This window comes from Perca flavescens, chromosome 21 (assembly GCF_004354835.1).
Source record: "Perca flavescens isolate YP-PL-M2 chromosome 21, PFLA_1.0, whole genome shotgun sequence".
Taxonomy (NCBI): Eukaryota; Metazoa; Chordata; class Actinopteri; order Perciformes; family Percidae; genus Perca; species Perca flavescens.
The window spans coordinates 17,842,375-17,861,502 of record NC_041351.1 but is presented as its reverse complement, the minus strand read 5'-3'; the positions used below and the strand labels follow the sequence as shown (position 1 = coordinate 17,861,502).

At 41.0% G+C, this 19,128-nt stretch overlaps 1 protein-coding gene across 1 annotated transcript; it reads right to left on the bottom strand.

Annotated features, from left to right (window-relative positions):
- Positions 1-31: 31 nt before the first annotated feature.
- Positions 32-18,712, bottom strand: tut1 (terminal uridylyl transferase 1, U6 snRNA-specific). The gene is made up of 10 exons (XM_028568676.1): positions 18,420-18,712; positions 17,931-18,121; positions 17,211-17,414; positions 16,669-16,783; positions 16,411-16,538; positions 15,986-16,212; positions 15,776-15,885; positions 2,440-2,562; positions 1,742-1,834; positions 32-1,585 (listed from the first exon to the last, which is right to left on the bottom strand). Exons 1-10 carry the CDS (start codon positions 18,493-18,495, stop codon positions 450-452), a joined length of 2,403 nt encoding a protein of 800 aa, XP_028424477.1. The 5' UTR covers positions 18,496-18,712; the 3' UTR covers positions 32-449.
- Positions 18,713-19,128: the final 416 nt, after the last annotated feature.

Genomic DNA, 19,128 nt, shown 5'->3' with positions numbered 1-19,128 from the left:
ACCAATCACAGCTACTGTGTAGAGAAGGAGGTGGTGTTTTACAAATGCTTTATTCATTTGAAGACAACATCAGATGGTGTGTAGATCAATTATCTGCCACTTAAGTTTACCTTTCTTCATTTAAGAGCCTTATTTTAAACAGAAATGTACTAAAACCAAGACATGTCTAAAACATACAAGTAGGGCTTAATCAAGAAATCTTATAATGAAACATAAAAATTTGAAATATACATGAAAAAATTGACAAATCTGACATTCTGCCAAAGCCCACATTTACAAATATAATAAATTGATGTCTGGTCAACATAAAGCCAAAGTTATGCTCTTTCATGTCCCATTCTAAAGGGTTAATACAAGTAGCAGTAATGGCCTCTTGGATGTACAAAACAGAACAAAGTACACCCAAAATCCTTAGATTTAAATGGAGACATATTTCAAATGGGTCCCATTTAAGCACTAGCAACGTCTTTCTCGAGCAGTGTGTCTACCATCTTAGGTAAGAAGGCTTCCAGGAAATGAAAGAAGTCGTGAAAAACTCCTGTCTTGTCACTGGTTGGCTCCAACTTGAGCACTACCTTTGTGCTTTCTGTCCCACCCACCATCTGGGGCTGGACCTTGAACTCCAGGGGCTCCTTGAGCTCCGGCTCTTTTTCAATGATGTACGCTGTGACCCGGGACTCCAGCTCCATACAGCTGCCCTCTGGCCTCAGGTCGGTATCCTTGATCAGCTCCCTTCTCACTTTCCTCCTGCCAGCCCACACCGTGTGCTTTTGCACACCGATCCAGTGAGGCAATTCAGGCTTGCCTCTTTTTGCCAGTCTTGGCTTTTTGCCTTGAGGCGACACAGAAGCCTCGCTGCCAGAAGATAGCCGCCTCTTGGCACCGAGCGCAGCCGTACCCAGAGGGCTGGCTTCGTTTTGGGATTCAACGCTGTCACAGCTGTCATTTATTGACGTGTTGATGGAAGCCGACGTGGTTTCCATTTCCATAGCAGCATCGACAACTGAATCCCCGCCAAACGCGGCGTCTGGGGAGCGAGTAAGGTGACACCTGAGAACTCTTTGGAAGACTCCCTCCAAAGCAACGCAAACCTTCTGAAACCACAGCAGCCGGAAACCTTCCCCCGCCATGTGCAGCTGACTGCGCAGCACTTCAGGGAGCGACGCTGATTTGAAGGGGATGCTGATGGTTGGCTGCTCTGTTTTGACCTGCGGAACCTCCCCATGGGGGGTGAATAAGCGCACCAGCCCCCATGACTTCCCCTTGGTAGATTTGCGCTGGTACTGCAGGCTGCGGCAGTACTTGTCAGCCTCCTGGCACTCCCTCTGGAAGCTGCGCTGAGAGCGCTCATTCAGGTTTCCAGCTACGTTGTGGGAGAGATCAAAGGGGTCTAAGAGATTTAGTGGGCCCAGTTTGGGACTGGGGGGTTGGGTCTTGGCGGGTTTTTCCTCTTGCATGACCTCCTCCTCTTTATTCTGGCTGAGGAAATCAGTGATTGGGAGTGAGCATCCCTTCCTGACAGATATGACACTACTGGCAAAATCAAACTTAGCGTAGAAGGAGAAGAAGCCAAAGAGCAGGGTGCCTAGAAAAGAAGACAAACACGTACATCAAGAGTGACATTTAGGGTATGTAGTGGTGATGTTGGCATTGTATTTAAGAGGTAAGATGAGACTGAGTTGTATTTTGAATTAATGAAGGTTATATAAAAACAAATCACAATCACATTACTCTCACTTACAGAGGTCCTGTGTATTCTTGCTGGGGGGCACAGCAATAGGCTGACTAGGGAAGGTGCAGTTCCAGCCCTCTATCACACACTCTTCCTCCTCACCTGCAAAGAGGTTAACACACAACAATTAATACATGCACACAGGTTAACAAATAGCATCACTGAAATAACAGCAAAACAAACATTAACTTCCCCGTTTTCATTGAATGGGACTAAATCATCTACAATGTTAAAGCACTTCAACCTGTCTAGAAAAACCGTTATTATATGAAGTCAAATATTTGGAACAGTGAAATAAAGAGCAATGGAAGCTAACTAACTAATTTTATCCAAACATCCCCCTACATCAACCGATCACATGCAAGTCATTTGCTGTCCAAATTTGCTTGCATCTATTTTCACAATAACACATCAACTGGAAAGCAGATGGTTTCCAACAGACCTGTCAAACAACTGATGGACAGCTGACTGAGTCTCTCCACAGTGGAAGAATAAAACACTGATGAGGATAATGACAAAATCTATCAAAACATGCCCCTCCTCATGAACAGGTGGCATTCATCAGGTCAAAACGAGCTATCGGTGTAGTTGAGAGAGTTTGGTGAATCTGACTGCTCCAGCAAACGTCACAGGAAAAGTAAGAGAGGTGTCGGATGAGAACACGAAGACGTCGCATGACACCCACTGAGGAGCCGTGCGGCACTTACAGGCCATGTCTTTGAGCTGGTCCACTGTGGGGAGGACAGGAGGCTCGCAGTTTTGCAGGAAGAAGATGATCAGCAGTGTCAGAGCGTAGTTGTTGAGCAGGGGACCGGCACCACTGGGATTACCTACACGTCACAATGCAAAGGTATTTGTGTTGTTAATAGTTAAAAAGGATGAAACTATGATTAGTGTAAAAAGATAAAGATAAAAGCATTAACATCTGTGTAAAGGTTTGGATTGGCTTTTGTGGAATGGATTTGGCTATTTTGTTCATTAAAGAAGGTGCTGTAGGTAGGATTGGGAAGATCCAGGACTTAGCCAAAACATTTGAACATCGACAACTTCTCAGTCCCTCATCCCTGTCCGCTACAGCCCAAAACGGTATCCTAAGCCCCTCCCCCCACAAGGAAAAATGAATGTGTGTGCACCCCCCCCGGCCATGATTGGTGCATCTGAACAGGGAGCTGTGGATTTTTGCAAATCATACTACAGGCTGTAGGTGTTTCCAGAGGAGCCATATATTTTTTTATTATATTATATTCATGTAGTTCTACTGGAACATAGGGTCAGTTTCAGCAAATATGACAAAGTTAGTTTTATAAGGCTTACCTACTGCATCTTTAAGCTAAGTTCCCAATACAAGATTTTTAAAGTCATCAGTTCGCCATACCGTTCACACTACACAACCTGCCGTTGTGTAATCTGGAGTTTTAGGGTCGTCGTGGTTTTCACACTACAGGACTGACCGGCGACAGGGAGGGACCAGCTACCAGAATCCCCGTAGAGTCCATCAGGGTGGTATTTCAGAAAGCAGGTTTAGTGAAAACTCTGAGTTTGTTAACCCTGAGATGAGGGAAACTGAGTATCCTGTTTCAGAAAGAGAGGGAACTTCACCTCAGAGTCAGTTACTATGGTAACTGAGCCTGAGAACCTTCAATAAACCTTGAGCTTCTCTCAGTCTCCTCCCTCTGACACAGCGTGCTTTCATGTCCTCATTCATTCATTCAGTCTGTATCAGGCGCATTTTAGCGCAGTTTGTTATCAGCATGAATACAAAAAATTATGTTGGTTTATTAACCACGCTAGGCAGACTATAAAGTGTTTTATTTCTCAAAACAAGGCATTTCCTTTTGTCAACGATCCCGTTGACGAAGAAGCTGCTTTATGTCGGGAGAGGATACTGAAACCTCGACATTTTAATTTTTAGATAACTTATTTGAGCAGTATGGTTTTTCTTCCCAGTCGATCAGTTATGTAGCCTACATAACCTTATCCATCCTCATCACTAACGTCACCCATCTATGCTCTAGTGACTCGATCACTCTGAAAGGTGTTTTAAACGTTTTTAAAAGGAGTTCCACAGTACTGCAGGTGAATGATGTAAACCCTTTGAAATAAGTTTCTGGATTATAATTCTGTTAATGATGGTGCTGCAGCCTCACAATGGGATAAGTAGGCGTAGTACTTTTTCGTCCGCAGTGTTGCATCTAAATTAAATAGATTATAGGTTTTTCAGATTTCACCAGTAATATTAGGCTATACTTATGATTAAATATGATATACACTATATTGGAATATACGCATTTACTCTAGCAGCAATTTTCTCCCATGCAAATTCTCTCTTTTGCAGCAGCCACTGTGTTTTTTTGTTTTTTTTTTAAACTCACTGTATGTGCGCATGAGTATTTCCGCCGACCCGTTTGTATGTGGTTGTTACCATGGTGAATCGTAGAATCATGGCTCCATTCATGCTGCCTTTTTATTGTGGTGGTGCACGCGCATGAACCTACTCCGAGTTGATTGAACCAACTCATATCAGCTGTTCTGGAACCGAAAACTCAGAGTTTCCCATCTCAGGGTAAACCAACTCAGACATCAGGGTTTGTTAAACCTTCTACCTGAAATACCACCCTGATCTCCAAACCAAGTTTTGTCACGAAAACACATGCGAGAAGTTACACGGGAAATTACGTAATACCATGCGTGAGAGCAAGAGTTTTCCAAAAAGGGAATGATGTCCCCCAGAAACCCCTCATAACCAAGCAGGACACCAAAATGAGCAATATCCCCAAGAGAGCATCATGATATTAAGAGTTTTCTGAGAGTATTATGTGTTACTCAAATAAAGATTATTACTGTTATTGTGGTTCTGACATGGTTTCAACACCTCTGCTACATGTCTTATATAGTTGAGGGTGTTGGGTTGTTTTATAAGATGCAGATTTATTTTTTAATTTTCATAAATCATGTTTTTTTTAAATTGTGCACTCAAATGGAAAATCAATTAAATTGGGATTATTGGTTGATTCATTCAAAATGGGCTTTACTGTATTTTTGCAAATTAATTCTTCATATATTTTGATGCAATTGTTTGAACTACACGTACAGCCAGACAGACACATTTGTTGCAAACATTTATTGAAAAAGCAGTAAACAGTACACACTTGTGTGACACAAATAAAAAAAAATAAGAGTTAACAATCCACTTGTATAAAAAAAAGTTCATAATCAAATAAATTAAAATACTGATAATTTTAAAGAAAACTGTTCAAGCATAGCTTTTCAGTGGCTTTTATTCTGATTGTAGTTGTGATGCGAAAAAAGCTGTGAGCTTGAGTCCCCTGAAGTGACATGTACTGTGGGTTGGGGAATCTATTGCTTTCTCTTGAGTGTCATAAATCATATTCATTATGGTCCGATTTAAGATTGTCTGGGTCTTGTAATTGATGTAGTTCACATACCTACAAACTCAGAAGGGCTGAAAAAGGTGACACATCATTCTCTCCCCCCCGAGAATAAAATACAGGGAAAACAACATTTTCCCGGTGCTAAAAGGATACTTATAACACAACTTACAAAAATATAAAACAAAAAAGTTGATCTACAAAAAATAAATAAAAAAAAGAGTCCAAAACGACAGTCGGCGACATTAAAGAACAGCTTGTGTATTGCTAAGGCCACAGGGTCAAAATTAAATGGATTTACTAAAAATTTAATAACAATAACTTATAACGATAACTTATTTCACCAGTAAATTCCTGTTAAACGACAAAAACAACCACTGGATGGGAAAAGAGTATTTTACAACAACTTTGAATGCAGCACGAGGCTGGTGAGGCGAATTTCAAGGGAATGCAACATCTGTGTTGTTTTTCAGACAACAGCAGCTACAATCTGGTGTTGGAATCCTCTACAGTGAAATACAGACACACACAGTTTAGCTGTCAGCATTGTAACCGTGTTTACTCCAGCTGCTAGCTAACAGTAGGCTAACGTTACCTGCTGTCAGGTGTACTGTTGACTAGCGTCCTGTGCGGCGATGTTTCAGTTGCCTCTAACGTCCATTTTCGGAGCATCAGAGAGAAGCGCAGGCATTTAAGTGGCACCTAAATAAGGCACCGAAATCCGCGTTGCTACTCGGTCCGGTAGATAACGGTTGTTAAGGCACTGGTGCCGTATTAGCACCAGGTTTCGGACGCCCTCCCCCCAAATAAAAACTCTTCGGATCTACACGCGGATGACATTTTCCCCATTCCAAACGGCGATTTTCGCCGAAAAGCGACTAGATTGCAGGTATGAGTTCAGCTGCCACCTGGTTTCCAAACGCAGCCAATGCATCTGGAGTTGGGTCATCAGACATTTGAGGCCTCTTGCGTTAAAACAACAAGCTTCTGCAGCTCTATGTCCGGTTCTGATTGTCCCTGGCTTTTACCTGCACTTGGACTTGACTCCCCTGGCGCCTTCCTGCTGGCAGTTGATGGCCAGGTGAAGGACATTCCTCAGCAGATGTTGTGGATGCTCCATTGAACCACTCAAGGGGAGAGGCAGTACGGAATGTTCTGTCTGAAGCTGTGCTAGGTCTCGACGCCGGTGTCTGCGACTTTTTGGATTCAGAAAGCTCAGGTGATCTCCGGTCTCCTCTTGCTCACTGACGAGTGACGCTTCAAGCTAGAAGAGAAGTGAAACAGAAATGGCGTCACTGGACATCACAGTTCTACAGAAATAGCAAATCGTGGTCATTATTCTCAACTTTGACATGATCAATGTAATAATTATTGTATTGTGCACTCACATTTTATACTTTGTATAGCTCATACGTACATTTCCTACTAAATCCATTTCTATAGTACTTTCACTTAAAGCAATATGCAGAAGTCAGTGGTGCACCTAACCATTACATGTACAGTAGCCTATGTATTTCATAGTACTACTGTATACTAGTACTGTAAATGGACAGTGATATTGAATTTAGTCTCTTGTTCAACATGAAAAATTGTCATTACAATATGATAAAGTAGTTCCTAAAAATGCACCTATTTTTCTCACCTGGCTTTTGAAGAAAATCAGCAATTTCTCTCCAACTCCTCCTTTTCACCAACCGGTTGTCATACAGCTCGCTGGATACATGGAAAAGGCATTTGTGTTCCTGCCAAAGCTTAAGAAAATTCTTCGCCATCGCGTGGGTCCAAGTAATCTGAGGAACTTTCCTTGTAGTCATGTTGCCTGTGTCCACAGAAGTCTTTATTATATATTTATTTATCTAGGTTAGGGGTGTGATAAGACACTCTGCTCACGAGAGGAGATCATAACACTATTTTAAAGAACACTTAAATTATGAAATATGACTGGAAAAATAGTGTTTTATTCAATCCAAAGTCACAAAATGAAAAATGAGCAATGTCAAATGGCTTCTCTCCTGTATACTAACCTCTTCAGACCTAATCTCTGCAGCGTCCCTCTCTCCTCCCAAACCCTTCCCTACAACCTATTAAATCAAGTAATTATTCATTTCTTACACTGCACTATAACTTTTATTCTTGTAATTGTATCCTGTTATTTTTTCTTTTTTTGCATCTGGTTTTATTTTCATGACTGTTTTTAATTTCTCTATAAATGTGTTATGTAAAGCACTTTAAATTGCCTTGTTGCTAAAAGGTGATATAGAAACAAAGTTCCCTTGGCTTGCCCTACAACCTCAGCCTGTCAGTCAGTCACCAGGACATATGAACCCTTTTGTCTTGTGCCTGTCAGTCATCACCAGGGAAATAGAGAACATCTGTCTCTGAAGTGTATTATATTATATTGCAGCAAACGGTGTCTGTGTGAAGTTTTAAAAGTGCCGCTTTACCGGCATTGCCGTGTCTCACTGTGACTTTACAAACTGCAGAGGCAACGTAGCGTTCGCTCCATCGGCACCGCACATCTGTGTGTGTGTGTGTGTGTGTGTGTGTGTGTGTGTGTGTGTGTGTGTGTGTGTGTGTGTGTGTGTGTGTGTGTTGGAGCTGAGCCCCGCTCTCTGTGAAAGATGCAGAGAGGACAGAGAAGCTCGCACTTATGTGAAGGTACCAAAATGTGGCACCGATTGATTTATCAATTGGTCCACGTTTTAATCTCGCAAAATCTCGTCACACCTCTAATCTAGGTGCAACAAAAACTTTTGTCTATGTTGCAAAATTCAACATATACAGAAAAGTTCCAGGCAAGTGCAGACGACCCCTCCCCCCTGCAGAGTCCCTGACAGCTCCGGATATAAATAGCCTGCTAGATATCTTGAATACGTCTGGGGCATTAGCGAGCCTCTCGTTTTTAACAGTTCACACAGCACCGAGCCAATGCCGATTTTCCTCTGATATGGGGCAGTGGAAGATCAGGGCTAAAGTCGTGCAGTGGGCACTTAAACCATAAGTGACTCAAAAAACACTTAGAGCTGTAAAGATTAATCAATTAATTGTCAACTATTACATTAATCTGCAACTATTTGATATATTGAGCAAGTTATTTTTCATTTAAAAAGAAAATTCTGATTCCAGTTTTTTTAAATATGAATATTTTCTAGTTTCTTCACTCCTCTGCCAGCATTACACCAGAGGCCTGTACTACGAAGCAGGATTTGGCATTAACGAGCTAACTTAAGGCTCAACCCAGGATTTTCTGTACTACGAAGGTGGATTAGTTGTTATCGGGTTCAATCGCCGTGGTAACTCATGCTGAACACCTAACCTGGTCGGGAGCAGGTTAAGTTGGAGATCAGAGATCAACCGCCTATTGACCAATCAATAGGTCGATTGATAACGATGTCACCGTTCTTAAAGAAGATCAGGCGGAGCTCGGTGCAGAGAGGGGGGGGGAGAGAGGGGTCCGCCCACAAAAGTTAAAACATTGAGAGCCCAACAACCCAGTTAACATGGGTATTTTTTACGAAATATAGCCTATATATTTTAATGGGAGGGAATTACATATCGGCTCCTTGAGCCGTGTGTCGCCAATGCGCAGAGTGGTTTGAATTATGTTTTTATATTTTTTATTTGCTCTCACGGCCGCTTCCCACTGCCAGGGTTGCAACTGAAATAAAAGGCTAAAGCAACGACAGTTTATGGAAAGCACAAGTGTAATTATGGTCAGATCTTGGTCCTGACTGATGAGGAAGCGATATTAATAAGCGTTGTGATTTAAACATCTACAGCGTCGGCTATTTATTTATTTTTTTGCCAGCTTTCCTTGCTGTTTTAGGAAGCAGCGACTGTATTGCGTTTTCCCTGTAAAACCGTGTCTGTGTTCTTCATATTTATGGAGAATTATAATTTGCTCTTCTTATATACAACATGCGGCTCTGGTAGATGTTTGCGATTGGTCGTGGTGCGCAAACACCACCTCTTTTATGTGAATGCGCGCCGCTGGATTGGGAAACCCTGAATTGACTGAACTAGTTGTTAACCAGCGTCGTAGTACAGGTTATGCGGGACCGCGGTTGTTAGGTTAGGTGAAGCCGGATTGCTGAAAGAAATCCAGGACAAGTTGATCTTGCTTCGTAGTACAGGCCTCAGATATGATGTACGATCAATAAGTCTAAAAGCCGTTAACTGAAAAACAGTTTAACTGCGTACGGGTTTTTTTTCTTCCCACAATAATAAAAAATGGTAGAGCATTTATTTGGAACCATGTCAAACAATGTAAATTAGTTAATTCAGCAAACGATCCAATCACATCTCTGTTGACATCTGATGCAACAATCATTGCCACTTCCAATGTCTTATAAACTTGTGACGGTGTTTCACAGTTTTCTTTTGGTTTAAGCATCAAATATTTTGGTTATCCTCGAGTGCCGTTGGGTTTATGCTACAAAAACGGTTGACCTGTAACCGGTTTGCTTACATGCTAGGAAGGTCCAATATGTAATATATTTACTGTAATACATCCAAAAATGATCCCAATGCTTCATCAGATATTAAGGAAACATGCTAAATTGAAATACTATCTTTTCTGACAACAATGCTAATGCCAGTATTTTCTCCTTTTGAAATTTTTGTTCCGTGATGGAATTTCTGTTTTGGTCTGTGTGTTGTTATCAACGGCCCAGTTTGACAGCCAGGCGGGGTTGCCAGGTTTACCTGTAAAAACATAAACCCAGCGCGCTACAGCTCTAACGTTAAGACAGCCATGAAAGCAGCAAACAAACGAACGGGATCAGCGGAGATAAATTCTATCCGACCTAACAAAACAAAACGGCATGTTTCTAACAGTTGTATGACCAAAGAGGTTACAAACCCCGGGTAAATATTGGAGATGTATTTGAAAGATGGATACAGCTTAGAGCCCAGAAAGACACCGAGTTGGCTAATTTCCTCCTGAACAGGTAAGCATTAGCTTCAGGCTAATTTATCACGGCTACAAGGGACGGGCATTTTATGTCATTTCAACATTTCTGTACTCACATTGAATTACAGAGGCTTGCAAAAGTATATATATATATATATATATATATATATATATATATATATATATATATATATATATATCCCTTGAACTTTTCCACATTTTGTTACATTACAACCACAAATGTAAATGTATTTCATTGGGATTTTATGTGATAGACCAACACAAAGTGGCACATTATTGTCAAGTGGAAGGAAAATGATAAATGGTTTTTAAATTATTTTACAAATAAATTTAAAAGAGTGGCGTGAAAAAGTATTCAGCTCCCTTTACTCAGATACCCCTGAATAAAATCCAGTGCAACCAATTGCTTTCAGAAGTCACCTAATTAGTAAATAGAGTCCACCTGTGTGTAATCTAATCTCAGTATAAATACAGCTGTTCTGTGAAGACCATAAGAAGGGGGCACAGCAAACATGTGGAGGAAGGTGCTCTGGTCAGAGGACACCAAAATTGAAGTTTTTGGCCTAAATGCAAAACGCTGTGTGTGGCAGAAATCTAACACTGCACTATGTTTCCAAAACCTTTCCAGGCCTGGAATTTGCATTTTTCAAATTCTATAACTTTTCCAGGTTCACCTTCCAGCAGGACAACGACCCTAAACATACAGCCAGAGCTACAATGGAATGGTTGATGGTAGATCAAAGCATATTCATGTGTTAGAATGCCCCAGTCAAAGTCCAGACCTAACTCCAACTGAGAATCTCTGGCAAGACTTGAAAATTGCTGTTCACAGATGCTTTCCATCCAGTCTGACTGAGCTTGAGCCATTTTTACAAAGAAGAATGGACAAAAATGTCAGTCTCTAGATGTGCAAAGCTGGTAGAGACATACCCCAAAAGACTGAGTATTGACTCAGGGGAGCTGAATAATTTTGCAGGCCACACTTTTCAGTTTTTTTTATTTGTAAAAAAAGAATAATTTGAAAACCATGTATCATTTTCCTTCCACATCACAAGTATGCGCCACTTTGTGTTGGTCTATCACATAAAATCCCTATAAAATACATTTACGTTTGTGGTTGTAACTAGCAAGGGCTGACGTTACAGGCAACAGAAACATCGCTGCACGTGATGCTAGTTAACACTACACACGACAGCAGCTAACGTTAGCCTACCGCTAGCTAGTAGCTGGATTAAACACAGTTACAATGCTGACAGTGAACGCTAAACGTTGTAAAGTTTGTCTGTATTTCACTGTAGAGGATTCCGACACTGGGATGTAACAATGGGCAGCTGCCGTTGCCGGAAAAAACACAGATGGTGCGTTCAATGAAACTGGTAACCTACAGCGTCGTGGTGCATTCAAAGTTATTGTTAAATGCCCTTTTCCCATCTTGTGGTTGTTTTTGTCGTTCAACAGCTATTTACTAGTGAAATAAGTTATTGTTATAGTTATTACATTATTATTAAGTAATTTAATTTTAACCATATGACCTTAGCAATAAACAAGCTGTTCTTTAATGTCGCCAACTGTTGTTTTTTTTACTTTCTTAAAAGTATCGGTTCAGGCACCGTTAAAGCACCAGTACCGTTTTAAAAGTACCGCTTTAGCACCGGTATCCAAACCAAACAATACCTAACTCTAATATTGACTCTAGATTCAAATATGTGACCAGATTCACACATTTTTCTTTTGTTTACAGTAAATAAATAAACAAATACAAATCTTAAAATCAAGTTCATAAAGTCACTTTCTTTGCATTCATTTGATTCCCAATCAATATACACTGGTAAGAATTGCTTTCCATTGTTAATATGTACTGAAAAACAGTTCTGAAATGCAAAATAATAGAATTTTAATCATGTGATAAAACGATTAATCGCGATTAACTATTATTCATTTTGTTTTCCTCTAGACCGCAGAGGGTGGGGGTGGGAGAGGGTTTATGTTCTTGTTTGATTGTGTTTGTCTGTTCTGTAGGTTTAAAATATAAAACCAATAATAAAAAATAATCTTAAAAAAAAAAAATTGTTGGCGAGGTCATTGCAGCCTGGTTATTAGCATATATTTTCAAGCCAAACATCTCTGGTGTGGTTTTGACGATCAGAAAAGTAATTTACCATAGCTATATACTACATTCTATATACTACATATACTACATTCCCTAGCCCCTTACCCTAACCTTAACCATCACAACTAAATGCCTAACCTTAACCCTCACCCTAACCTAATTCTAACCCTAATCCTAAAACCAAGTCTTAACCCTCAAACAGCCCTTTAAACTCGTGGGGACCAGCATTTTGGTCCCCACGAGGCTGTGCAGACCCCACAAGTATACTGTAGTGCCCGGTTTTTGGACCCCACGAATATAGTAAAACGGGTACACACACACACTCTTTCACTCCATATTATCCACATTACCATGAAGATGAAATCCAGCAGTGTTATTTGCGCTTGTACTGAGTGATAACGGTTTCCTCCAACTCAAATCTTAAATAAAAATGTGTTCTTAATATTTAATCGCTGTCACATTGTCTGCTGCGGAGCGCAGGAGGAGGGGATGGCCCAACTGCATGGAAGACAGGATACCATCAAATAACCTACCATTAGATAGCTGCAGAACACAGTGTAAATAACTAAATATTTGTCTTTAAAACTGTGCATATCATCAAATGTCAAAGTCTGAAAATACAGCCGCAATCGTTACCCTTAAAGTCCTCGTTATCAGTCCGAACTAGGGCTGGGCGATATATCGATATTAAAAATATATCGATATATTTTTAAATGAGATATGGAATTAGACCATATCGCATATATCGATATAGTTCAAATGTGATCCTTGCTCCCATAGACAGATGTCGCCTTGAGGTTCTAAACATACGTCAAAACCGCCGCCATCTTGGAACAGAGGTCCGAAGCATTCAGATCAACGCTAAAGATGCCGGACTTTTGTACTGCTTAATTATGTTCGATAGAGGAAATGAAAAGAACAAACAGCAATGAATAACATTTAACAGGTGACAATGTGTTTTATGATTATGTATGCCGCCTTCGACCAGCAACCTGAGCTCCGGCGGCAGCGGGAGGCGGAGAGCTCCGTGGCCGGCCGCAGCGTCTCTTCCCCCGGTAAAAACACAGCTTTGCCTCGCTGCTGCGCCGGTCCCCGCTGATCCAGATCGGACCAGCCAAAGACAGAGTGGTGATCGGTAGGATCTTACACGTAGTCCAGGACGACCTGTATGTCGATATCGGCGGAAAGTTCCACTAAGTTTGCCGCGGCGGCGGGACGGAGAGAAAGCTACAGCGGGGCAGCAGAGACCGTCTGCGGCTGCAGGATCTGGAGCTCAGTGCCCGTTAAAATTACATGTAACGCATAAATACATACAGAAATAAATAGTGGAGGAATGAGCCTGGACATTTCAGTCTGTTTTAAACTTCACCTTAAAGCAGAAACTCTTAGTTCAGAAGGGTGAAGTTTCCGTTTGGACTCAGATCTGTGAACCGATCATAATAAATATTCTTTGTATTAACACATTAATTAGTTTCTTTGTTTTGTAGTCGATAGTTCATCTTTTAGTTTACTTAAGTGGAAGCAGTATCAAGTGGAAGAATGGGACTATAAACCTAGGCTTACAGGCATGAGGCATTACATTTTGAACAAAGTGGATTATATTAATATCAAAAGCTTAATTGACCTTTGGAACGAATCACAAATATGGAGCTTTGATTTCAAAAAAGGTACTCCTGTTATACAGTATTTAGGTTTACATTTTATTGTTATTTGAACAGCTGAGCATTTAATCATGAACCAGGTGAAGAAACCGGTTTATTATTTATTTGATTTTGCAACTGTTTCTATGAAACTACTTGTGACATGTCATATTTGATTTTGGCTTTGACTGAACATTTGCTCTCACTTTGTGGAAAAAAATATCGGGATATATATCGTATATCGATATTCAGCCAAAATATATCGGGATATGACTTTTGGTCCATATTGCCCAGCCCTAGTCCGAACTTTAATACCGTTTGTGACTAAACCTGCATGAAGAAAAGCGTGTGTTTGCCTATTAGACTTTATTTTGTCTTCAAATTGTATCTCGGGGTGGGGGATACCACTAGTTGATGCTGTGTTGGCAAGGTGTTAACAATCACAAATTGTTGTAAACATATAAATACTGCGGTGACCCCCGTGCATAATGGTGCATGGTGGCACTGCTGGCCCTGCAGGAGGACTACGCTAATGGAAGAATCAGGAGACAAAAAAAGACTTCGGGGACCATGACGATGACTGGCTAATATGCCGATTTAGATTTTCTAAAGCTGAGCTCTTGGATCTATGTACTGAATTGGGTCCAGTAGAGAGGGCAACGCGCTGGAACAGTGCCATCCGGTCCAAATACAGGTCCTCGCCACTCTGGGGGAAACCGGCTGTTTCCAGAGTGAAATGTCAGACAGCTAAGTGTTTTTTTTAAATATTATATATAATCTTCATCTTTATCACTAAGGCTTGTTTGGATGTAATATATAGTTCTGTTAAATCTTATCATATATACGTCTGATATATCAAAGCTGTCTCCGAGTGCCATAATGCCTGCCGTTTTGGACGCATTATTAATACATGTAGTTATAGATCAGGGTTCCATACACTGTGCAAAACAGGCCAAAATTATAATTAAATTTGCAGCAATTCCTGAACATCTGAGAAGTTTTTTGCTTTTTCTCTGCCAGTCATCATGATACGGTGTAACAACTGCCAGTGTCATTCATACATTGATCAGCATTCAAGAGGTGCTTTGCATTGACCATTTATGGTTAAAAATGGGCACGTACAGGGCGGGATAAGGGGCTGATCCACATACGCACGCTTGTAGGTAATCTCTGATTGATAAAAGGGAAGATTACTTACAGGTGTGCGTACACACGGTTTTATAAATCTGACTTTTTTTTGGCGTATGCCGTTTTGGCCGTACGTACACTTAAAAAAAAAAAATAATATTAACTCCTCAAACCGACTAATCGATTATCAAAACCATTTTAATTAATTTAAAAGTTGATAACTAATCGATTAATCTTTGCAGCTAAAGTTGTAACATGACAAAATGTGGAAAAGTTCAAGGCATATGACTTACATACTTCTGCAAGTCTCCGTATATAGCAAGTTGGTTACTCGCTAAAACTAATTGAGACATAGCCAGTAAAGTGATCCCCAGTGGTCCAGGCTAACGCCGATCCCATCATGCTCTGCTAATCACTCAGCACAAGTGCCTTGCTGAAAGCTGCACCGGCAGCTTGGGGGCTACGGTTCATCAAAGGGAATAAAGAGGATATGCCCCAGGAGTAAAAAGGTAATTAGTGTGCTCTTCAGTGATAAGCAATTTTATTAAGATTTCATTCTATATCTGGGGACATAGCCTGTAGTATTACAACACAAACAGAGCTGTGTTTGTGCCATGTTTTTCTTTAACCACAGCTTCCATACCAAGACACTAAAAGGAATCAGTGTGTCAGATCCCAACAAGATAAGGGACAAGTGGAGTTTTACTGACATCTGCTGACCAAAAAAATAAAATGACAACCCAAATGCACAAATGACTACAACACACTAATCTTGAAGGTTTAAAAAAAAAAATATTCAAAAGTTTGAATTGGTGCAGGAGGCTTAGGTTTATTTAATCTTACCAGCCAGCTGCTTCTGCTTGGCCCAGTAGCGGATGGTGTACGCCAGAGGCCTCAGCCTGTCCTCCATCCCTGAGCACAGCTGGAGGAAGCGGGTGTTCCTTACTGCTAGTCTAGTGAGAGATACAGGATAGGAGAAAAGAAAAGCGCACTATAATTCTGCCCACTGTACAAGATAAAAACATTTCTCATAGTCAAGAATTGTCAGCTGACTTGTTGTTAATGGTGATGTCCCCCTGCAGGTTAAGCTCGCGGTGATGGAACTTTACTACGGGCAGGCGAGCGCTGCTGACCACTTGGACTTTGTGAACGCTGGGGACACAGCGTCTAAGGATTGCTGCTACAAGGTCCAGGACTTCGGTCGGAGAGGCAGTGGACAGGTCAATATCAGACAGGATGGAGTCCTCGGAGCGGCCATCGTCTGACATGCCCTCCCCTGCCTGAAGATGCGATTTAGAAGAAAGAAAAAAAAAGTTAATACATGAGCAGTATACCTATGAAGTTACATAATTTTATATTTTGCCTATAAATTGTGTGGCTGAAGGACCTTATTTTTGATGCCAACACTGAGGTAAAGAATGCACTTGGCACCAACTACTGTATATGTAAAAAAAAAAAAAAAAAAAAAAAAGTCAGACCTGCTCTGTGGTGGACTTGGCACGCGACTGGAACACTTTGGTGTTTTCCAGGTCCAAGAACAGGTCCAAGTCGCAGGAGTGGATGCCGAAAGTGTTGACAGATGAACCAAATGGCTGAATCTGGCTGTCTGCAACCAATCCAAGCAGTGTTAAAAACGTGAGAGAGCCAGTCTACCACACCGGTTTGCACAATTGTCCCTGAATAAGACCAGATTTAAAAAAAACAGACTCTCAGTATGCGTGTTTAGAAAAGGTCACCTGGAAAAAACTCCACAAAAACCTCTTGCAGGAGTTGAACCAGCAAACCTCGGGCCTTCTTTTCATTTTCTCCCAGCTGAAATCGCTCTACGACGTACTGCATCTGGGCATCCACCTGCCAGAGATCAAAGGACAAAGAAATGTGCCAAAAACACTAATATAATATACAAGTAGTCTATATCCTCGATATTCAAACGTAAGCGTTCCACCAAAACAAGTTCCTTCCCGAGGCCATTTTGCAGAGGCGCTGCCCATGACGATTGTGATTGGTTTAAAGAAATGCCAATAAACGAGAGCATGTTTTTCTCCCATCCTGTACTGTGTGGACTAGCCAGACCCTCCTCCGCAGCGCTGTGTGGAGGAAGGTCTGGCAATGCGAGAGTAATCTACAAGATATACAGTATTAAGGAACTAAACTTAAGTCTCAAGAATCTAAAGGCCCCACTAGCAGCCCCTATAGGCTGTAACGCTCCTGCCATCCTTACAGACCCCCACTCCTCTGGGCATAAGCCAGACTTTATATTTGACAAGAGGATGCTTACAGACACCAACTGACACAGCTGAGGTTTGAGACGGTCGAGAGCTTGCTGGAGGTTCTGGGAGTTGTTCTTCTTGGGAATCAACTTGAAATCCTTCTTTTCCCGGGGTTTGACACGCAGCTTCAAGCCCTTCATCTGATGCTCAACACAGGACAGGGCCGCCTGTATGCTGTCGGTCTCGTTGAACTGCACGATGGCGTACACACCCTGTGAGTGCACACACATCACAGTCAGACCACATTGGGGCTTCATCAGTCATTTTCCACATGCTGCAGAGAAATTGACAGTCAGCACTCTTGCTTATGAGACATTAGGGCTGAGCGATATGGAGAAAATCAAACATCACGATATTTTTGACCAAATACCTTGATATCGATACCGCAACGATATTGTAGTGTTGACTATTGGTGCTTTCATAAAATATTTACACAATGAGATTTTTGATAAATAGTCATCAGTTATGTGGATATGATGAATACAGTTAGTGGATAAAGGCAAATAATAAAACAGTTACAACAGTCTGGTAAGTTCAGAAAATGACATCACTTTACTGTAATGCAGCCTTTAAAACCAGGAAAAGACAATTATGCTATATTACGATATCCAAAATCTAAGACGATAACTAGTATCATATCACGATATCGATATATAATATCGATATATTGACCAGCTCTATGAGACACAATTTAAAATGAGCTTCCTGCATCTAAACAGCTGACTCACCCGGTCTTTATCCATGATAATATCTGAGACTGTCCCAAACTGCTGGAAGTACTCAGCTACTTCAGCCTGAGAGATGTCAGGATTGATGCCACTGACAAACACACTGCGCTGCTCCTGGATCTTCCTGGTTGCCCGCACCGTGGTCAATGTTTGGTGTTTCCGCCCTTTGACATGCTGATCCAAGCTTGGCACTGGAGAAAATAAAAATACGAGCAATAACTAAACTTACTAATAATTCGCTAACAAATAGTATGTAATACACTTAAACTAACGTTAGCTAGTAAAACCTTAGTAACATTAGCTAGCTGTTCTAATAATGCATGGCATTGACATCAGCTTCATAGATTAAAGTTAACTGTTTTTTTCAGTCCGGTTATGTTAGCAACCTGCATAAAAAAGTAACGCATGGCTGCCAAAAAACATGTCAAAAAAGGGCAATAACTGGAAACCTCAATAGAAGTTAGGCTAGCTTAACGTTACGTTACTTACGGTTTGGTAAATTGACATTGCACAGAGTGCACTGAAACCCTCTCGGTGTCGGTTTTATGTCACTGTCTGCTTCCATGATTGCAAAAAAAGTAAATTATAACGATAAAGCAACCACTAAAGTCGTCAGCCAAGTTTACGGCCGTCTGTTCTCCATGCGCTTCTCAAATCTCCCTCCAGCGTCCACTCTGCGTTGGGTTCCAGTCCGTCTCAAAAACCTATCCGGGTTGTTCTCTTCCTGTTTTATCACAAACGTTCCGGTGAATCAAACTCTAGTCCGCAAAGCCAGACATAATGGAAATGATGTATCTTTTCCCGAGACTTCTATCAGGACACTTTTCACCTCTGAGCTGGTTTATAACTTTCTGTATTTAGTTACGCTGTTGAACTGTATTACCGATCACATAGCCTACATCTTTTATTGTTCAATTTGCCACTTCAAAATAATTATGTCAGAACAATGGCAAGTCTTTTGAAAGATGTCTCAAAATGTTTAATACTTTCGCAATTTTCAAGCAAAAAAAATTTATCAAAAGTGCTAAATTTACTGAAATAAATGTATTGTATAGGTTGATGGAGATTTCAAATGTGTGTTCCACATTGTATGCAAAAGCAATGCATTAACTGCAGTATAATGGCATAATCCATTTACCAATTTACACTTGCCTGCCTTACTTTTACTTACATACCAGTCTTATAGAAAGTAATGTTT

What these genes read in the sequence shown, in the direction of transcription:
- tut1 (XM_028568676.1), bottom strand. Translation starts at nt 18,495, where the DNA reads ATGGAAGCAGACAGTGACATAAAACCGACACCGAGAGGGTTTCAGTGC. An exon ending in CAATGTCAATTTACCAAACC is followed by an intron (nt 18,122 to 18,419) that starts GTAAGTAACGTA and finishes TATTTTCTCCAG; the next exon opens with TGCCAAGCTTGGATCAGCAT. An exon ending in GACATCACCATTAACAACAA is followed by an intron (nt 15,886 to 15,985) that starts GTCAGCTGACAA and finishes ATCTCTCACTAG; the next exon opens with ACTAGCAGTAAGGAACACCC.